General features: G+C 38.1%; 1 protein-coding gene across 1 annotated transcript; it reads right to left on the bottom strand.

Annotated features, from left to right (window-relative positions):
* Positions 1-5,551: 5,551 nt before the first annotated feature.
* LOC134743603 (nose resistant to fluoxetine protein 6-like) lies at positions 5,552-20,685 on the bottom strand. Its single transcript, XM_063677166.1, has 13 exons — positions 20,398-20,685; positions 18,817-19,126; positions 18,021-18,197; positions 17,078-17,157; positions 15,455-15,654; positions 14,983-15,097; positions 11,422-11,636; positions 10,611-10,798; positions 9,065-9,209; positions 7,620-7,797; positions 7,171-7,313; positions 6,504-6,609; positions 5,552-6,242 (listed from the first exon to the last, which is right to left on the bottom strand). The coding sequence occupies exons 1-13, from the start codon at positions 20,543-20,545 to the stop codon at positions 6,181-6,183; spliced, it is 2,067 nt and encodes a 688-aa protein (XP_063533236.1). The 5' UTR covers positions 20,546-20,685; the 3' UTR covers positions 5,552-6,180.
* Between the last annotated feature and the right edge of the window lie 392 nt (positions 20,686-21,077).

Raw genomic sequence — 21,077 nt, 5'->3', positions numbered from 1 at the left:
TACGTAAAACACACTTAAAATAATCCATAATTGATTGGTTAGTTCAGACCAAATCACCCAAATTATTATTAAGTCGCCGTTTATTTTTCCCAATACATGCGCATATCACAGGAGGTTTGATCAACCTTAACTATTTTGCATAACATTTTCGTTACTGTTAATAAATCAATACATATAAATATATTGATTTGATTTTGCACGCTTTAAATACGTACCTAAATATTTAGGTTTTTGTTAGTCTTATTTGTAAGAGAAGGCCTAACCGACATAACATATATCGTTAGACTAAATATGCTATGTACCTCATTAAAATGAACGTTTCTGTCATAATCACTCGGGATACTTCAAGCGAAAACAATTATTATTGATTGACGTAAACTAGTCGTAAAGTAATATCACGTACACAAATACAATTTACCGCATGATACACGGTTCTGATAAATGCCTACTTATTTACTATAACCTTAGTTTTAGGCAACTTTAAATTGAAACTTATTCTATTGCCCTAATTTTTTTGGGCTGTCTAGCATGTCGCGTTACAGCGTAACAGCATTACAGTATTGGTAGAATTCTACTTTATTCCTAGTACTAGAGTTCATAGTCTTTAAAATAAGCATACGACTGTTTGTTTTTGAACATCACGGATACAAAACTTAATTCATTATGGCATGGCTGTATTTGCTTTACATAATTTTCATACAAAATTTTAATACATACACTTCCAATACAAACGGAGTTCCTTTCTCATTTTAAAACTACGTTTTGGATTTTAATGAAACTTTGCACTAACAATGATATGAGGTATATCTAGGTCTGAAATTAGTTTATATAGCTCCAGTTTATAAAACAAATGAAATAAAGCAAAAACAAGTTTTGTATGAAAAACGTAAATTCGCTGTATTTTTTTAACTATGGTATCTGAAGCTACGTACCTAAACTAATTTCAGACATAAATATACCTTATCCTTACTTACTGACGGCTTAGAACCTCTTAGTCTTCGGAGAGACGTTGGCTCTCTTTGCATGTTCTACCGTCTGTACAATGGGGAATGTTCCGAAGAACTTTTTGATCTGGTGCCATCGTCTCGTTTCTATCACCGCACCTCCCGCCAAAGGAGCAAAGCTCATCCTCACTTCTTAGACACATGGCACACCATGAATAAGCGGGCATCTCGCTCGTTTCTTCCCAGAACGTGCAGAATGTGGAATGAGTTGCCTCCTGAGGTATTTCCTTTGTGCTACGACATGGGATTCTTCAAGAAGCGGGTATTTAGGGTTCTCAAGGGTCGGTAACGCTTAAGTGGCTCCTGTTATGTTGCTTACGTCCATGGACGACGATGACTGCTTCCCATCAGGCGGCTCGTCTGCTCGTTTGCTGACTATCACATAAAAAATATAAAAAAATAGGTACAAAGTTTCAGAGCAAACTGGCAACTCGTTTTAAAATGAGAGCGGAACTACGTTTGTATGGAGAACCGAGCTTGCCGGAGACCCTTAATGCTCGGTAGTAACTTTGTCCGGGGGGCTTAGCCAAGATGCAGATCGTTTGCGCCGTACGAACGAAACGTTAATGTCTCTCTGTCGCATTAATATCGAAGAGTGATAGAGACATTAGCATTTCGTTCATTACGGCGTATAACGGTTGGCATCTTATTGGTCAGGAAATGGAAACGAAAAGTTCAAACTACACACGTACACGTGAACATACATGTGACGATCGAGTTATCGCGTATTGAGAATGACCTCTGAGTTTCATACGAAAGACTAACAACACGTTAAGAACGTCATCGTTATATCATATAGATATCATATATCATATGCCATACCTACTATTAATGTTTATTTTAAGTTTTATATGATGATGATGTTTATGTGATGAGTTTAGTCATGTAAACTTTAAATTCTTACAATATATTGTATATTGTTCCTCAAATAATTTAACCTATTATTTAACCTTTCCACATCTCGGGACCATGGGGTCCCGGACTTTTTGGAGGCGTGCGTGGGGCCGAAGCCAACAGCACAGAGGCCCTTTAAGATAATTTAAAAGGGATACACGTGGCGGATACCATCCCCGAGCGCACAATATGATACATCCGGAGATGGTCCCCGCCAGGTGCAAAGAGTATTGCAGTACAGCACCTTTGTGCTTCGATGGGAACTAATTTGTATGTTGGATGGACTGGATATCGGGCTATGGGACTAGCGGACACCTGCCGTGACAATCAGTCTCAAAATTGTAAAAGACAGGTGGTGACAGGGCAGGGCAACACTGGAGTGGCTGTGAGGTTGTCGAGAGGTGAGTCTGCGGTAGCCAGTTCCCGGTAATCCGTTCGGCACTTATGTATGGCGTTATGACGTTTTATACTTCCACTCTGGCCGGCCGGCCAGTCAAGGCGAGCGCAGAGAGGCGAGGGCCAGATATAAGGGCCGTCTGAAATAGGGTTCCGCTGTGTCGCCACTCGCCGTCAGCTCGCCACAAGCCGCCCCCGCGGGTTTATTTAACCTATTATTATAATTTATTTATTTCCTTACAGTGGACAAAGTAGGATGTAAAAGGAGACGGTAATAGGCAAAATAAAAAATAAAGTGTAAGCGTTATAACGCTATTAACACATTTATTGGCTATGTGCGAAGTTGGTGGTGGTAACTCCTTTAAAACAAAAAAAGAATCACTCAAATCGGACCACGGGTTTCGGAGTAATCGGTGAACGTACATAAAAAAAAATTGCCACAACCGAATACAGAACCTCCTCCTTGTATGAAATTGAAGTCTGTTAAAAAAGGACTTAATGTCTAATATTTCAAACATAATTTTTCTATATTATTATTATTTATACTCACATAAACGAAATTGTATAAGTATATATATATATTTTGAATTGCTACGTTAGTCATAAAATTAATCATTCTTTTTTGGCGGGGCATTGCGCCCCTAACATTGGGCCCCTAAGCACAGATTAAGTACATAAACTATAGGTAGGAGCAAAAATACCCCAAACAATAGGTATCTTGTGCTCCTTATTCCTTCGTTTATATAAAACAACATTTCATAAAGTTGAATTACCGATAAAATTTGTTGTTTTAGGAAATCACGATACAAGTAAAACTTTTTTTCGGATAGTAGGCATTTACTTAACTGAAATTTTTCGAAAAATTATATATTTTAGTAAATAATATAGAAAATGTTTTAAAGAGTGGAATGAAAATAACAAAAACATAATAGTAAAGTAAGTATTTTTATTGCTTTCAATTTGGTATACAAAGATAGTAATTAATAAGAGCAGGTGCATGTAAGTACCAAGTAGGTTGGATCCACCGCTTGCAGCTTCTATATCCATTTTCTTTGCAATAATTAGGTATCACCTTAGGAGAATTTCGGGTAATATCAGGTGATGAAATTCACCACGCCACGCTCTGTAGCTCCGTACAGAGTTTGCTCCAGAAATTATTTAAAATTAACACCATTTTACAGTAGGGTGGCAATTTTCACACGCAAATAACTAAAATGTAAAAATGATATTTAATGTCATCTACAACATTGACGATTCTCGCGGCGATTAACAGTCTATTTTATTTACTAGACTGTTATTAGTAAATGTTATGGTACCGTACAGCAATAAAGATTGCTCTATACTCACAAGTGCCTTATCATGCATTTATACAGCTTATTAATAGACGCTGACCTAAGACCTGGGATTCGCGAGAAGATACTATATTTAGACCTGTCATCTGGAACACGGAAGTAGCAGGAGCAAGTCTGATAGAGGAACGCAAGGTTTCGCTGTACACTAACATATTTTTTTATAAACTAAAAATATTATATGAGCGCTGGTAGCCTAGCGATAAGAGCGTGCGACTTCCAATCCGGAGGTTGCGGGTTCAAATCCCGGCTCGTACCATCGAGTTTTTCGGAACTTATGTATTTTATATTTAACATCATTGAGAATGTGTTCTGGGTTGGAAGGTCGCTTTCGTAAAAACTAGTGGCTACGCCAATTCTTGTTGTTGGGATTAGTCCCCATACAGGCTCCCATGAGCTGTGGCAAAAAGCCTCCCGGCAACGCTAGGAAGGCAATAACTAAAAGCATAATTTGAGTCCCAAAATATATATATTTTTTTTATGAAATAGGAGGCAAACGAGCAGACGGATCACCCGATGGTAAGCGATTACCGCCGCTCATGGACACCCGCAACAACAGAGGGGTTGTAAGTGCGTTGCCGGCCTTTAAGATAGGAATACGCTATCAAAATCACTGCCAACTTAGCTTAATCTAACTCTTCGTGTAAAAACTTTAACGTCGTCCACATCAATGCACAGAGTGTGCCGGCACACTACCCTGAACTGCTCTCGGCCTTTAGCTCCAATAAGAATATTCATGCAATTCTCATTTCTGAGTCGTGGTTAAAACCTTCTCTTCCTTCTACGCTTTATCCATTGCCAGGGTACTATTTGATACGGAACGACCGGACCGGCACTAGTGGGGGTGGATCGGGAACCGTCCGCGGTGGTGGCGTTGCTATTTATATTAAAAGTAACATTGCTTGTCGGATAGTCTCGCAGTCACCATCAGTCTACTCGAACTCTGCCGAGCATCTTTTTTTAGAAGCCACATTACATCACACCAAAGTCCTTCTTGGCGTTTTTTACAGCCCGTCTTCCAATATAAATTATTTTGATGCTCTGCATGATGTTTTAGTTGATCTAACCCCCCAGTTTAACCATAGCATTATCATGGGCGATTTCAACACCTGCCTCCTTAAAAATGACCTTCGCTCCTCTAAGCTTCATTCACTTGTCACTTCTTTGAACCTCAGTGTTATCCCGCTCACGGCTTCACATTTTCCGCATAATGGCCCTCCTTCTTTATTGCACCTAATTATTACCTCTTCTCCGGACTTGGTCTCTCTTCATGGCCAATATCATGCTCCCGGATTCTCCAACCATGATCTAATTTTTTTTGAGTGCGGGACTTGAAACTTTGTATAAAGGCATATTATTAAAATACTAGAAAAGTAATTTCAGCGTTTTTGAAAATTCATCCCTTAAGGTGGTGAAAAAGTGGTAGAAAGTTTGTATGGAGGTCAAACATTTTTTTAAGTGCGCGACTTGAATCTTTGCATAAAGGCATGTTATTAGAATACAAGAAAAGTGATTTCAGCGTGTTTAAAAATTCATCCCCTAAAGTGGTTAAAAAGGGGTTGAAATTTTGTCGTGGTCCTAATTTTATTTTAAGCTAGGTACTTGAAACTTCATAGAAATATATATAATTAAAAGAGAAAAAAACTTATTTCAGCATTATTGAAAATTCATCCCCCAAGGTGGTAAAAATGGGGTTGAAAGTTTGTATGGAGATCAAATATTTTTTTGAGTGCGGGAATTGAATCTTTGTATAAAGGCATATATTATTAGAATACAAGAAAAGTAATTTAAGCGTTTTTAAATATTCATCCCCTAAAAGGGTTAAAAAGGGGTTCAAAGTGAATCTATTACAAATGCTTTGGAACTTCTTAGAAAGGCATTGTATAAGATTCCAAAAAAGTTATTTTAACGTTCTTAAAAATTCAATCCCTAAAGGGGTTAAAAAGGGGATGTAAGTTTATATGTGGTACAAATTTTCTTTTAAGCTAGGAACTTGAAACTTGGTAAAAAGGGCATTATATTAGAATAGACGAAAATTGATTACTTACACCGTTTATGAAAAATTTGTATTAATACTTTCGGGATTGAATATTTTTTTAAATAGTGGACTTGTAAATCTTCTAAGAGGGTCGAGAGGGATTATATCGGGAACAATTTTTTTCAGTTAGGGTCTTGAAACTTCGTAGTTTGTGAAAGACAAATTTCATGCGTTGTATAATTATTTACAAATGATTAACCGTCCCTACTGATATATTTTGCTGCATAATATTCTATATTATGCTCATGTAGAATATATAACCACCAACATACAAATCCACGCGTACGAAGTCGCGGGAAACAGCTAGTAAGTAATAAAACCATTAATTTCCTTTAAGTAGACTACTTTTTCTCTATAATGTGCAGATTTGTGATCTCTATAAAATAGATATTTAAATGTATAAGGTACCTACTATAGGCATGGGTATTTGTAGATATACAAATACACATAAAAAATTCACCTAGTATGTATATTAGAAAATTACAGCAGTAAGTATTCCTTAGGTATTTACTAATACTTCAGTGGATGAGGATACTCCATTAGAAGGTGGTTTCGATTTTCCTGAAAAAGAGTAATAAAATTGAAATACCTACTGGGTAAGGTAACATACTCGTAAGTACGTTGTCGTGTCAAAACTTGTATCTAATTACTGTGAAGTTTTAAATTACGAAATTAAAATAAGAGAATATGTTTAGCAGTTACGGATTGGGGGATGTAGAACACAGCGAGACGTTCAAAATGTGAGTATTAAATCGACTGTAACTTTCAGATTCTAAATCAACATTTGAGGAAATTAGCAGAGAATTTAAAGGTGGTACCTACCTTGTAGCAGAATTTTCTGTAATGTGGAGAAAGGAGCGTCTACTAGCACGCACAACGCAGTCGCAACCATCAATGACAGTGAAATGTCCGTGTAAAACAGGTAAAACTGAAAAAGTATGATTACATTATTCACCTATTTAACTTATGCTCACTGTATATCGGGTATTTCCTGTAACAGGAGCAATAAATTAAGCTGTAGGCTGTACTCCTCAAACTGACCAACATTTGTTCGACAACTTTTAAAAATAACTTGTGTTTTGACTTTCGTTACACTTTAAAGTTTATTCTAAGACGCAATGTATTGCAAAATTTGTTATGTAAGGGTGACAAGAAACGTCAAACACACAGATGGCAGCATACATTGAAAATAATATTTAATTAGTATGAAAAAGGTATAATCTAAAAAAATCATAATTTTAAAAAGTTACTGAAAAAATGTTGGTCAGTTTGAGGCGTATAGCCTCCAGTTTAATTTATTGCTCCTGTTACAGGAAACGATAACGTTCTATGGTGGGTCACAAATCAGTTTAAAATGAACCTACTCAGATAAAAAAACGACAGAATTTTGCCGTTCTCGGATTTGCAGCCATAACATACGAATACAATATTAACTTTGATGTTTAATAACAGTTTCAGGTTGTATGTTTTCAGAAAAGATTTATCTTACCAAATTCCTTAGGCTGAACATGAAAGGCAAGTCACTTTGCCCTCTTATAATGAACTGAAGAGGATAGTGGATCAAATACAACGCATAGGATATGCGGGCCAAAACCTTCCACATCGTTAAGGAGAGGAACCAGTTTATGGGACCTGAAATAAAATATAAATAGTAAATTTATCATCTAAAAAATGGTGGGTTGGCTTTTCGCTACGTGGCGCAAAAACAGTGCTACGGGCTACGGCGTAGAACACGTAGCAAATTTGTGTATTTTATATTTTATCCTGATTTAATGCTACAAACAATCTTAGTGCATTTCACTTGCATTATGATAGAAATATATGAAATAAACAAAATATAATTACGGGCCAGATGCACAGAGGTCAGAGAGTAATTAGGGTCGGCCGGTCTCTTACTTAGATCATTTATTAAACAAATATGTATAGTGTGTATATAACCTCCATATCCTGCAGCACATGCAAACACGACCCACCCTACTGCCATCGCCCAGAGCCCCCTCATGAACGAATTCAGGAAATTTGCCCAGAACTGGGTAAACTTGGCGGTCGGGTTGTTGCAGTACACCATCCCAGAACCAAACGCGAGTGCAGCCACCCAACCAGCTGCTACTAACCGCTGAAAAAATACAGCGTTAGGTTAGGTCAGGGTCTCTTTTTTTTTTAACTGCTACCCTTTTTCTACACTATAAATATTATACAGTTTGTCAAAGGACTGTCTCATTTCAAACATAGACAGAGAGAATCATACTATCTTTGTCTTACACTAGTATTAGCACCCAAAAGAAAAGGATGAGTATAGTTTTTTTGTTCTTATTTACTGCTAATTTGGTTTAACCAACTATACTTCATATGTAGGGGAAGATAGGCACCCTTCATACGCGGGGTAGCTTCATACAGTCACTCTTACAGCATATCAGAACAGCGTATTTATTACAGGTGTCCGTCCACGAAGTTAGCCGCCCACACAGCATTCGCAAGCGACATGAGACTCATGAGAAGAAGTAATGTGTTTTTGCACTCTCAAAGTAAATATTTGGACCATATTCTCAGATGTTTCGTGCTGAAGTAGAGTGTTAACTTCTATGGAATATATATTGCTCAACGGTAAGTAACTATGATCACGAGGATAATAATGTATATATTTTGCAGATTTTCTACGTGATTTATGGACAGATACAAATCTTTATTTTTTTACCTATGGGGTAGGTACGTACACCTACTAAAGGGGCAAATTCATATTACAAAATAAATATACTGTACGAATGTACGCCAATTACCAAAATTTCTAAAAATCATAGAGAATCATAAGCAGAAACATACCTACTAGATCTACATTAATAGATAAAAGAAAATATGACTTTGGTAAAAGACGTTTTTGAAGGAACAAGTGTCTTACAAAAACCTGTCTGTACCGTGTTACATTTTGTAATGTAAGAGAAGTATGTTATTGTTGACAAAGGGTTTTAATATTTAATTTATTAAGTACATCATTGTTATTGTCATGGCCAATCAAGACGATATTTGATAATTATTTTGATGGTGTCTGAATGTTCCCCTACCCATGTACGAATGTAACCCCTCGGTGGGGTAGATTCGTACATTCGAGTTTCTACTAAAATTCAATTCATTCATTTATTTTAAAAACTTCTAACTTTTTGAGTAGGGAGCGGAATTTTCACAGAATGTTATAATATTAACAACTACTAATAACAAATTGAGAAATCTATCTTTAAAGGCCAATTTATGAAAAATTTAATTCTAAAAACTGTCTGAAGGGTGCCTATTTTCGCCTACTACAAATTTGGCTTCAAGGTACGTCATGATCGAACGTGCTAACAGTCAAGATACAAAACTTGTTAATTAATAATGCTTTTGTTAAATACCTTAGGTATCCTCCTGGGACTTTCTCGCCAAATGTGAAGCAGATAACCAAACACCATGCCCACGACGAAGGGCGGCGATCTCGTCAATGTGTTGACGTAGTAGTGTTTGAAGTAATCTAGTAGTAGACTGTAGTCAAGCCCCATGCTAGAAAATATGGTTATTTTACTTTATTCATTGTATGTATCAAATATATAATTTATTCTAATTTAACACTAATCCAAGACGTTGTATATCAACTAGACAAAAGACAAAAACAAACTCCTTGGATGTGACTCGAAAAACTTGTATAAAGTACCTAATGATGGTCTACCTATTTTAGGAGCCCCTCAGAAGCTAGATATCTAAACATTCGAAATAGTCAAGTTGTAGTAAGTAGGTAACTATAGAATATATCTTCGAACTTAAACTATCGTGAGACATATTTCAAAATATTTAGATCAGTACGGTTTTTACTCACTATTATTTTGGCGACATGTTTCGGATTCTTTGGGAATCCTTCCTCAGGCACGAGTGTCCGCGGCGGTTGTACGTCGTGCACTGCCCGCGCCGCCCTCCTCGTCGTCGTCGACATGTTGCCAAAAGCGACCAAAAATAATTGTTTAACTCTCGTATCGGTTTTGGATCACAACGCTATTTTCTTACGACTTCCGTGATATTTAGGGCAACACTAAGAGTCCATTTCCGGTAGCCATAACTCGTTCTCGTTACTTTTCGGAGAGAATTCACGTTGTCCTGTGCTCCGTTGTCGAAAACTACCTTAAAGTCGCTCTTTAGCCTTAACCAAGTATAGAATAGTATAAAATCAGTGCCAATCACATGTGTGTTGTGGAAAAGTACAAAGCTAAGCTCGTAGGCTGGTCCAGGTAGAGGGTAATTCGGTAAGACAGCTGCACGATATTCCTAGACACCAGAGCCGCCCAAAGCTAGCCTTCTTCTCAGCAAACCTCGAATAAGTATGTGATTTGTGCACTTTCGATTTGTGCACTTACGATTCATATTTACTTGTTCCGCGATTTCTTATTGGAATATAGTATAAACGGGTGTGTTAAATTCGTGTGAACATTTTTAGCAAATACAGTCCATTAAAATCAATTTTATCGTTATTGCATCCAAAAACAATAATAGTGAGTAAAAACCGTACTGATCTAAATATTTAGAATATATCTTCTACAAAATAGCATTCAAAGTTTGACTATTACCCCCAAAAACATCCGCAGAATAATACCCTGAAAAATGAGCTTCTGATCACCTGAACAGAGAAGATTACGTGATCCCGCCAGTGATGCTCATGGCAGCCAACGTGTTAACTCTCAACTGCTGCTTTAGACTTGGAGTTTTCCTGTCTGATGTTCAGCGTCATCTTTGATGACACAATTTCAATATTTAAGTTATAATTATAGTAGTGTCAGCATTTCTCTGGATTCCACCTTCTACCAAGACCTGACTGAACCGACACAGCCTAATATTTGTTGCTAATTTTAGTGCATTAAATACTATTTAATGTTGTTACCTCAATAGCATTCTTTAGGTACTTAAATTATTTACCCCAACAAAGACACTCCTGGATAGTTCTTGATATAAGTGTAAGTGGTAGTGCAGATGATAGAAGCCACGAGACCAGAGGTCAGGCCAATCCAGGCGGAGCGACGGCCACGTAATATCCAGCACAGCACCAGTGGCGACAACAGGTGAAGCTGCGTATCCACAGAGAGGTACCAAGTGTGGCCGAGGCACTAGAAGACAATTGATATATATTAACAAGGGGATGCATGGTGGGAGCAAGGATGCCGCGAAGACTCATAATGGCACCAGTGTAGGTACTATAATTATAATTGAAATAACTATAACTACCGTCTACCGACTCCATTTCGACCTTTAAGTATTTATAAAAGTTATAATCACCATAACGGACTGAAATCGTAGATACCTAAATGTTGGGTAAAACGAAGTAAAACTTACCTTCTGCGCGTTGCGACTTGCGAAATTAGCCCCGGCATCGGCAATCATAATTCTTATGATATAGGTAACTAAGTAACTATCATGTTTTATTATAATGCCGTTTTGCTAAGATTTTCTATAGTGCGACTTATTTCGTAGCTCTCTACGCCGTAGAGAAAGCTCTTGGTAGATTAGACGTGATATCACGTCATGCGTAGTGAAAGAGTCAATCCACTCACTTGCAAAACATTGGTTTTTAAAAAACCTCTCAATGTTGGACCATCAGAAAAAAAGCTTCCGACCAATAAAATGTTATGTAGGTAACGCTCAAATGTGTCTCAAAAGTCTACATACTGAAGCCAACAACGGGTACTTTCCCAGCAGGCGGTGTAAGTAGAACTATGTTTTTACTACTCACGATCTCAGTCAAATTGACGTAGTTCTGCACATGCAGTAGAGTAGACCACCACCAATGGCGGCAGTTCTGTATGCTGGTGGCCAGTGCAGGCCAGCCGGGGCCGTCCGCGCTGTGCTGCAACAGCGACGCCTGGAACAGCACTACTGCAGCCAGCAACGGAAACATGCGCAGCAGGCGGTGAAGGTAGAACAGGTGGATGTTTTTCAGTAGTGACACTGAAATTGTACATAATTCGTGAGTTGTTGGATAACTGTTTCAGTTATAGCAGGGTCAGTTTAATGAAAGGGCGACACCGGCGCTGTAACGCCCTTTTTGGTTTTATTTGCAAATTTTCATGTTACTTATTTATAAATATCTATTCTAGATAGGTAGGAGAAGATAGGCACCATTCAGGCACTTTTTAGATTTAGATTTTTAAAAAACTGGCTCAATTACTCATTAAAACATTCTGCGTACATTCCGCTCCCTACACAAAAAGTTAGAAGTCGATAACTTTTATAATAATTAAATAGGATTTTAGTAGAAGCCCTCGAATGTACAATATTCCCCACCGAGGGGGTACATTTGCACATAGACTTCAGCACGAAACATCTGAGAATAAGGTCCTAATATTTACTTTTAGAGTGCAAAAACACATAACTTCTTTCATCTCGCTTGCGACGAATGCGTTGGCGGCTAATTTCGTGGACACCTGACTCTCACTAACGGCTACTTATACAGTCAAAGTTGTAATAAATACGCTGTTCTGATATATGCTATAAGAATGACTTTATGAAGCTACCCCGTGTCTGAATGGTGCCAATCTACTACTTATAATCATATGAGCACTTTTGTTTAGATACCATAAGTGTCCCAAACATGTTTTATTGTACAATTATTCGAAAGCCTTTGACTTCCTAGCTATTACATTCGCCATCAGATAGGTATATCGAAACGGCCAAGGTGCTCACAAATATCTAACCACGCCTCTATTGTCAAGGCGCTTTCTGCGCACATCGTCCGCTCCGATATATCTGATGGCGACTGTACATGCACATTACAAGATTAATTAAATGTTTAATGAATTATAACCCAAATTATGACAATAGGAACAATATAGGTACATACCTACAATTTTTTTTTCGTAATTGTAAATAAAGACAATGGGTATTGTAATCACAAAGAAACACAACCAACTACCAAAATACTTAAATAAATAAAAAACAGGAAAACTAATCATAATTTGTTTAAGAAAAGAACTAAATAAAGAAATGCCTCTCTTTCCGTTTAGTGATATCTTTTCATGATAAAAACGCTGCAAACAAGCAGACGAATCGATGAGTTTTATGACATTTATATGTAATGCTCGAATCGTACCTAGTACCTAATTTACCTCTAGTTTGAAAATCCCTTCAGACCTTTGATCGGATAGGGCAGGGGTCGGGAACCGGCGGCCCGCGAGCCTCCAGGCTACATTAATCCTACGTCACTAAAGTGATGGAGTGAAAAAGAAAAGTCTTTAATTTCAATTTTTTTTTGGAATTGACCCATTATCACAAGATCTACATAAGGTAGGAAGATAAGGTCCGCAATGGCTACATAAGGGGAAGCTTCAAGGTCGCACCTATAGCTGACAAAGTAGTAGAAAAACGCCTCCGATGGTATGGGCACGTACAGACGCCCTGAAGACCACATAGTCAAGCTGGCTTTAAACTTGCCGACGATATACAAAGAGGACGGGGAAGACGCCCTTCCACCTGGTTGACGACGGTCGAGAAAGACCTCAAAGATTTAAACGTCAATAAAGACACCGCACAAAATCGCGTGCAATGGAGAAGATGGACAAGGAGGGCCGACCCCAAGTAAATTAGAATAACGGTCGAGGAATATATATATATATGTGCTGATCACTCAATATGCACAAACGTGCCAATATGAGTGTCTGCCTATTGCAATTTAAGAGCGCGCTGAATGTCGGGTTTCGCCCAACCTTTAAGTGTGGAGGGTTCGCTGAATGTCGGGCTTCGCCCAACCTTTAAATATGGAGGGCGCCGCTGGCGCCCTGCTAGTAAGCGCGCTTCGCTGAATGTCGCGCTTCGCCCGACCTTTAAGTGTGAGGAGCGCCGCCGGCGCCCTGTATGTAAGAGCGCGCGAAGGGCGCTGAATAACTGTGACGGACGCCGCAGGCGCCCTGCATGTAAGAGCGCGATGAATGTCGGGCTCCGCCCGACCTTTAAGCGTGAGGAATGTAAGAGCGCGCGAAGGGCGCTGAATAACTGTGACGGACGCCGCAGGCGCCCTGCATGCAAGAGCGCGCAAGGCGCGATGAATGTCGGGCTCCGCCCGACCTTTAAGCGTGAGGTATGTAAGAGCGCGCGAAGGGCGCTGAATAACTGTGAGGGACGCCGCAGGCGCCCTGCATGTAAGAGCGCGCCAAGAGCGATGAATGTCGGGCTCCGCCCGACCTTTAAGCGTGAGGTATGTAAGAGCGCGCGAAGGGCACTGAATAACTGTGAGGGACGCCGCAGGCGCCCTGCATGTAAGAGCGCGCCAAGCGCGATGAATGTCGATCGACCTTTAAGTATGAGGGGCGCCGCAGCAAAAATGCATATTAAAAGTAGTCCTTTTGACAAACGGCAATGTACCTTTTGTCTAATAAATTCACGAATTATTAACAGTGTGCGGCCCGCTGCAATCTTGCTAACCGCTATGTGGCCCTTGGCTGCTAAAAGGTTGCCGACCCCTGGGATAGGGATTACAACAAAAATATCGCAAACTCAGTTGCGGGCAAAAAGTTTCCGCTTGCTGATGGGACTGCCACGTTACTTACTGTGGCGCTTCGGGTATGTTTGCGGAGGCTAGAGTGGACGCGTTTAGCGCGATAATCCGCAAACGTACTGCCTCCCTCATGTGCCGAGTACGTGGCAGTTCCAACAGTCTGCTTCAGCTCATCCCTCAAAATTCGGCTAGTACACTTTGGAGGCACTGGAATGACCTACATATGGTTCTAGTCGTTCTAGAGGCACGGTGTATTGTATAATTTAATGTAAATATATAGTTAATTGTATTTTAATTTTAAATGTAATTTTAATCTGACTTTTAATGTAATTGTATTGTAATGTAATGTAATTTTTAATTGATTTTATGTATTTTTAAGTTTCTAATTTTTATCTATGGGTTTTTGACTGAAATAAACATTTTGATTGACTGATTGAAAGCTAGATTTTAATAAATGCGAATGTCTGTCTGACTGTAACGTGTAAAATACTATAACAACAAAGTGTTATTTCTATATCTACCAAGCGTTAGCTAGTGTGTAGTCGTAACAGAGCCATCTAGTGATTAATTCCGGCACAAATTTATAATACAATTCAGAAAAAAACGCTTAATAACAAAAATTAAATTAGTCACATTATAAATATTATTACACAAATGACTAAGTCCCACAGTAAACTTAATAAGGCTTGTGTTGTGGGTACTAAGACAACGATAAATATCGGAATTATCGGAACGTTAAGCATGAACCTTTAAATGTTTAATATTTTAAATTGAGATTGCATATATTTTATTTATTTAACTTACTTGGCGTCATTTTCTTTACAGTAGTGTAGACAACTAAGAGACCGCTCATCATGAAAAAGGTATCCACAGATAGCACTGCAGATACTAGCCACGTTGCCTTTGAACTAGTGGCCCACTGAAAAATAAGAAAGTAACTCAAATTAAATACAGCTTGGATGTTGAACAATATTCCTTATTTTGACCTACTGGAGCTATAAACGCTACTTTTTGCTTACAACATTAAAGAATCTCCATACAGTTTCATAAAGTTTCATTAGTTTTATTATATCCATAATAATATTATTAATAATACGAAAGTAGGTAACTCTGTCTTTATTTCACAGCCAAACTGAACGGATTTTGATGCAAGGTGGAAGGACATAAAAAGATTAGGTACTTAAGCACTAAAACTATTTACTTTAATAATTTAATAAAACAAGCCGATTTTAGGTTATAAGAAAGTGGTAGTTACAAATAAGGTGATAATACTAACCACAAAAACGTCCAATAAGTTGATAGTGGTTCCATATAACATATTTGAAAATGAGTGTCCGATGACAACCCAGAGGATTGAAAGAGACCGCAGGCCATCCAAGCAATCAATGGACCCAGGGGTCTTAGAGAAAGTGAATAAGCGACGCGTGTTGGTGAATACTGAGAAGCTGGTTAGAAGCTTATTCGGTTCAGTAGGAGCTGTGGGAACATAAAAAAACCGGTTAAGTGCGAGTTCGTTTAACTCGTACACCGAGGGTTCCGTACAAACAGAGTCGCACCATACGAGCGTTTTCAAATCGTCCGATCCGATATCGGATGTAGGATCCTACATCCGCGTAGTCATCCCGCGGGGGCGCGCCCGGATGCCGTCTTTAGCGGTCACGCACACTACAAAAAGCATAATGCCTACACATACGCACAAAAACAGATATTATCGGTCCGACAGCTGACGGGGGGCTCCGACATGGCTGAATTTATCGGAAGCGCTTTCCTATATCGGATGGCCGAAGGCGCCTATAAGAAAAACAGCTGCAGGAGAGTGCCAATCAAGTGAAAACGCTCCAGGGTTCCTTTTTACCTTTTTGGACCGGCACCCTAAAAAAGGTGTCGTACAAATATTTGACAGCCTGATTCCAGATAGTTGTTTGTCACTGCAATTGCTAGGTGAAGTTGGCAACCATTGGGCAGTGTCACGAACTGGTACTGGTGCATTTACCGGTTATCGGTACACTCGCTTATTAGAAATACAGGGTGATATTCAAGATACAGAATCCATTTAACAAACCCAGTAAGTACCTAGTTAAAATATAAGATGAGTGACGTTAATAGGTATATCAGTCAGAAACAATTAAATAAATAATAAACACTTGATATAAAAGTGCGTTATTTGAAATAATCTTATCGATAAAGCGTCACTTTAGCGAGGTCTCTGTCCCAAGTGTCCCATATTATAAAGTTATAAATCTTATAATTATATATAACTAATCTCAATGGCCTCGCGCGGCTTATCAAACAAGAAGATGTCACAATTCCTGAGGCCTGTAAATACCCCTCTACAGATTGCAGGAGTGTACAGGCTGGACTGTGAGTGTGGCCTATCATATGTCGGGCAGACGAAACGAAGCATTTCTGCTCGGTTGAAGGAACACATAGCTAATGTCAAGCACCGTCGACCTAGGTCTGCAGTCTGGAGCATGTCATGGATAAAGCCAATCACACAATAAATTTTGATAAGCCTCTGGTTCTTGCCAAGGAGATATATATACCCAGAATAAATATAACATTATATTTAAGTATAACACTCTCGTGGCCGTGAGTTCAAGTCTCACCCAACCCAAGGCAGTAATTTTTCCACTTTTAAATTTATTCTATGACAATAATTTGTCATATTACTCGCATAAAATGCCTAAAGGATCATATTCTTGATCTTGACATCCTCAGACAAAAAGTACAATTTTATTTTCAGACAGTAATAAATAAACCGCAACAGTTTTAATTAAAAGTTAATAAAGGAAATTAATACAAAGACAAGGAACACCAACGGATATAAGGTCGCCAAATTTCAGGACGATGAATGATACATAATTATAAAGAACAATAAAAAATTCATTGATATTATTACCTTTTTCATGTAAGAACACGTTGTATAAATCATAAATAGTACTAAACGCAGTTAGCGTTCCCAAAATCACTATTGTAATCCTGAAAACAAAAAACTAATTTAGATTTATTTTTAACCCAGATAACCCCAAAACTAAAAAATCTTACCCCGGGATTTTTATGATTTTTCGATATAGTATCAATTAGCCACTACAAAAAAAAAACAGTTCTTTTTACATTTTTTTATATTATACATTTTATAGTTTCGTAGCCAAAGTTAAAAGCAGAGCGCATTACTAGATATACATGGTGCTTTTTTAACCCTTAGCCATATTGTAAATATGTATACTGTAGGTCATACTGAGGATTTTTTACTATGGGACAAACGTGGGACAAACACTCCTGAATTTCGCAGATGGATCCGTCACTACAGTATAAATTAAATTATTAATATAACCCGTTAGGTTAAACGTAAATAACGTAATAGTTATTTGTACAACAAGAGAGGAAAGTTGATTTTTCTTGCGAGTGTTTATTTTGAGTCCTGAGAAAGCGAAAGATTCTATAATTGAATCACGAGCGAAGCAAGTGATTCTAAGGTAGAATCTTGAGCGTAGCGAGGGACTCAAAAACACGAGATGTAAAATAACTTTGCTCTCGTGTTGCACACATAATTTTTCACCTCAGTAGTGAAACCAATGTATTTAGAACTACACAGAATAAACAGAAAAAAAAAGTATCATAATATGTACGATACGATACGAGACGAGACCGGACCGGACCGGACCATACCGTACCATACCATAAAAAAAATGTAATAAAAGTATGAAGTACATGGCCTTCACTAAATTAAAAAGGTACATTGTTTCACTCCCTGGAGTGAGGAAAGTCGCACTTTCCTCACTCCAGGGAGTGACGAAAGTATGCTTGTTCAAGCTGCTGAGGTGAAAAGGTAGTTTTCTTACACTGCAACGTAATCCGCTATCGAGAAAATCTTGTCACCAGGCAGTCGGCAGTAAAGGTCACTGTAAGACACGTTCAACATGTCTGTATACTGCCCAAGCGCCTGATATGTTGTACAGCTTCGTGGTAAACAGACCGCCACCCTTACTGCCATGCCGTTTTGAGAGGCTGGCATATCTCTGGAAAATGAAAAAATAGTAAGTATGAAAAAATTTAAATGTATCCTATCTCTAAGGGTCCAGCGATAAAATAAGCTTTAGATTCCCTTAACTTTGCGATGTCTACAGGAAAGACGAGAACGAGTTAAGCATACTATAAAATGTGTATGACCGAATAACTTACACGGCCCGAGTAACTTTAATCAATAATTTCGGTGAATAATTGACGAAACAAAAACAAACACTTGATAATTACCTAAGTTGTTTCCACTTCTATTCTTTTTCGTATACCTACAAGAAACATGCGTGCCGAGTTTCAGGCTTTCTTCCTATTGGGACTACCTACTATGGGGCCTGTTAGGCCTTTTAGCTAAGAACCCGGACTAACCAGGCTGTCCAAAGCTGATGCTATCCCAAAACTTGGCATTAAAATCGTCACCAACAAGTTAATACGTCAAGCATATTTACGCTACTTATAGGCTTTAAGTCACGTATTTTTAGTCACTCGCGTGACATGTTTCGAAGAGCCTAGGTCACCATTTTCAAGCACTAATATACATGACTAAAAATACGTGAGTAGCTTAAGGTTAGTATGACCCATGATAGTCGAAAATCGTTTAAATTAATACGTCACCCATACCTGAAATTGTCGTGTCCCATCATGACCCCCACAGCCCTTTTAAGCTGAAATCCATTTTGAACTTCAGTTCCGTTCTCGCTCATGTTAATAAGCTCAAAAAGGGTTCCGTTTAGTGTTAGATTAGCCGCAGGATCGAAAGCCGGAGGGTTAAAGCTGCTCTGCTGTAAGGGTACTCTGATTACGCAGTATTTCCCGATGATCGTGTCATTTGGAACTTGCTGGGCAATTGAAAGACATTGACGGTAGTTGCCAAGACTACCTTGGCCACCGAGCGTGATGCTTTGGGGAATCCTGCCGCTGGCATCGAAAACTGGAAAAAATAATTAACATTTAAATGTTCCAATCCATATTATCGTCTTGGCATTATGGCACACAAAAATCCACGCAAAAATCAGTCGATTTAAGGTCGTTTCAAAAGGTTTAGGTACCTATACTTACCTACATATCGGTACTACTTTGAAAAAAACTCGCAAGTAGGTATCTTGTTCTGTCAATCTATAGAGAAATAAGTAAGCATAGAGTGCTCACTCCATACATCAGTTTTGTTACCAAAACTACAATTATTTTCGTAGTCGACATCTAGCGTCAAGTAGCGGAATTATCAGTTCTACTACTCGACAATAGATGTCGCGACGAACGGAAAGTCTAATGCTCAGCAATTTTCAGCTAATTTAGGTAGAACGGGATTAACCGGAACTCGATTTTCAACTCCTTCTGCTTGTAATATTAGTTGTAAATTGTTGAGCAATACACTAGTAATAAGATTGTATATAATGTTTACTAACCATGTATGGACCTATTAGTCAGATTTTTTTTTAATAGGTACACTTCGTCATTCGCGACACACGTGACATCTAGTGTCGAGTACGACGAGTTGAGCAGTACATCAGTACTGCTCGACTTATCATATTCCGCTACTTGACGCTAGATGTCGACTACGAAAACATAGTTTGTCAAAGGACTGTCTCATTTCAAACATAGACAGAGAGAATCATAATATCTTTGTCTTACACTAGTACCCAAAAGAAAAGGATGAGTATAGATTTTTGTTCTTATTTACTGACAATTTGGTTTGACCAACTATAATAGTCGTTTTGGTAACAAAACTGATGTATATATGGAGTGAGCACTCTAAAAAGAAAAATATGGTAACTATGACATGTATGGGATGCCTACAGAGTTACTGCCTTTCAACTTTGAGTACCTATTAGTGTGTAGTGGATTTATACAAAGTAGTGCTATTGCTAATATTATCTACCTATCTAGGTTATATCACGGTTATATCTATCTTTGCTAGAGGTAGGTAATAAAACTTTTTTGAAAAGTGATGATGACACAGATCTGTCGTAGGGTTGTCGAAACTGTTTTATTCAGAAACATACCTATAGCAAATCAGACCTCAACAGAGTCGTACTTACTTAGATTCTGGCCTAAAACCCAAGTGATTTAAAACGAATCTGTCCTGGCCCACCTAAAGGGGCCATATGACCAACTTACAAACTTGTCTTTCTAAATTAAGATAGGTACCTAGATAAGTGTTTAATTTGTAGTTGCCGATGAATTATAAAAGTAAGCACTTACATTGGAAATACTCCATTTCCTCTAAATGCCGCTGGCAAGTCACATTGTCCAATACACTTTCATATAAATTTTCATCGTAAAGACTTTCGGACGAAGACACTTTCATAACACCAACGATTTGTAAAGTTACGAATAACCAGCGCACCATTTTGATAGACGATTGAGCAACAATGATTTTATGAACTAACTGAATAAATGCATTGATAACACTGTTTGTACAAATAAATAATATTCCTACGGTAGATAGAATTACTTATACTTATTTCAAACGCACTGAACGGATTTGAAGTGGTTTAGAGTGTGTGAGAGTGTTTTCAATGATTAACTACCTACTTATGGGCTGAATCATCTTTTCGAGAAGTAATTATTTATTCTCATTAGGTATCTACTATTTATTGTCTAGGCTTAACCTGTATCTAATATAAATATCTTTGTGTCCCTATATCATATCTATGAGAAATATATCAAAATAATTAAATCACTACGGTTACACTCACTAGTATTATGTCAATACACAGTCATACCCACACACAAACACACACGTTTGATCTCAATTTTGTTAATCTAATTGTTTTAAGACTAATTGTCTTTCAACATTATATCATAATTTTTTTATTTAATTTTAATTGTAATATAAATGGTATGTTAAACTTTAATTTGGCTTAAGTTCATACTCATTC

Source organism: Cydia strobilella, chromosome 1 (genome assembly GCF_947568885.1).
Source record: "Cydia strobilella chromosome 1, ilCydStro3.1, whole genome shotgun sequence".
NCBI lineage: Eukaryota > Metazoa > Arthropoda > Insecta > Lepidoptera > Tortricidae > Cydia > Cydia strobilella.
This window is presented reverse-complemented; position numbering and strand designations above follow the sequence as displayed.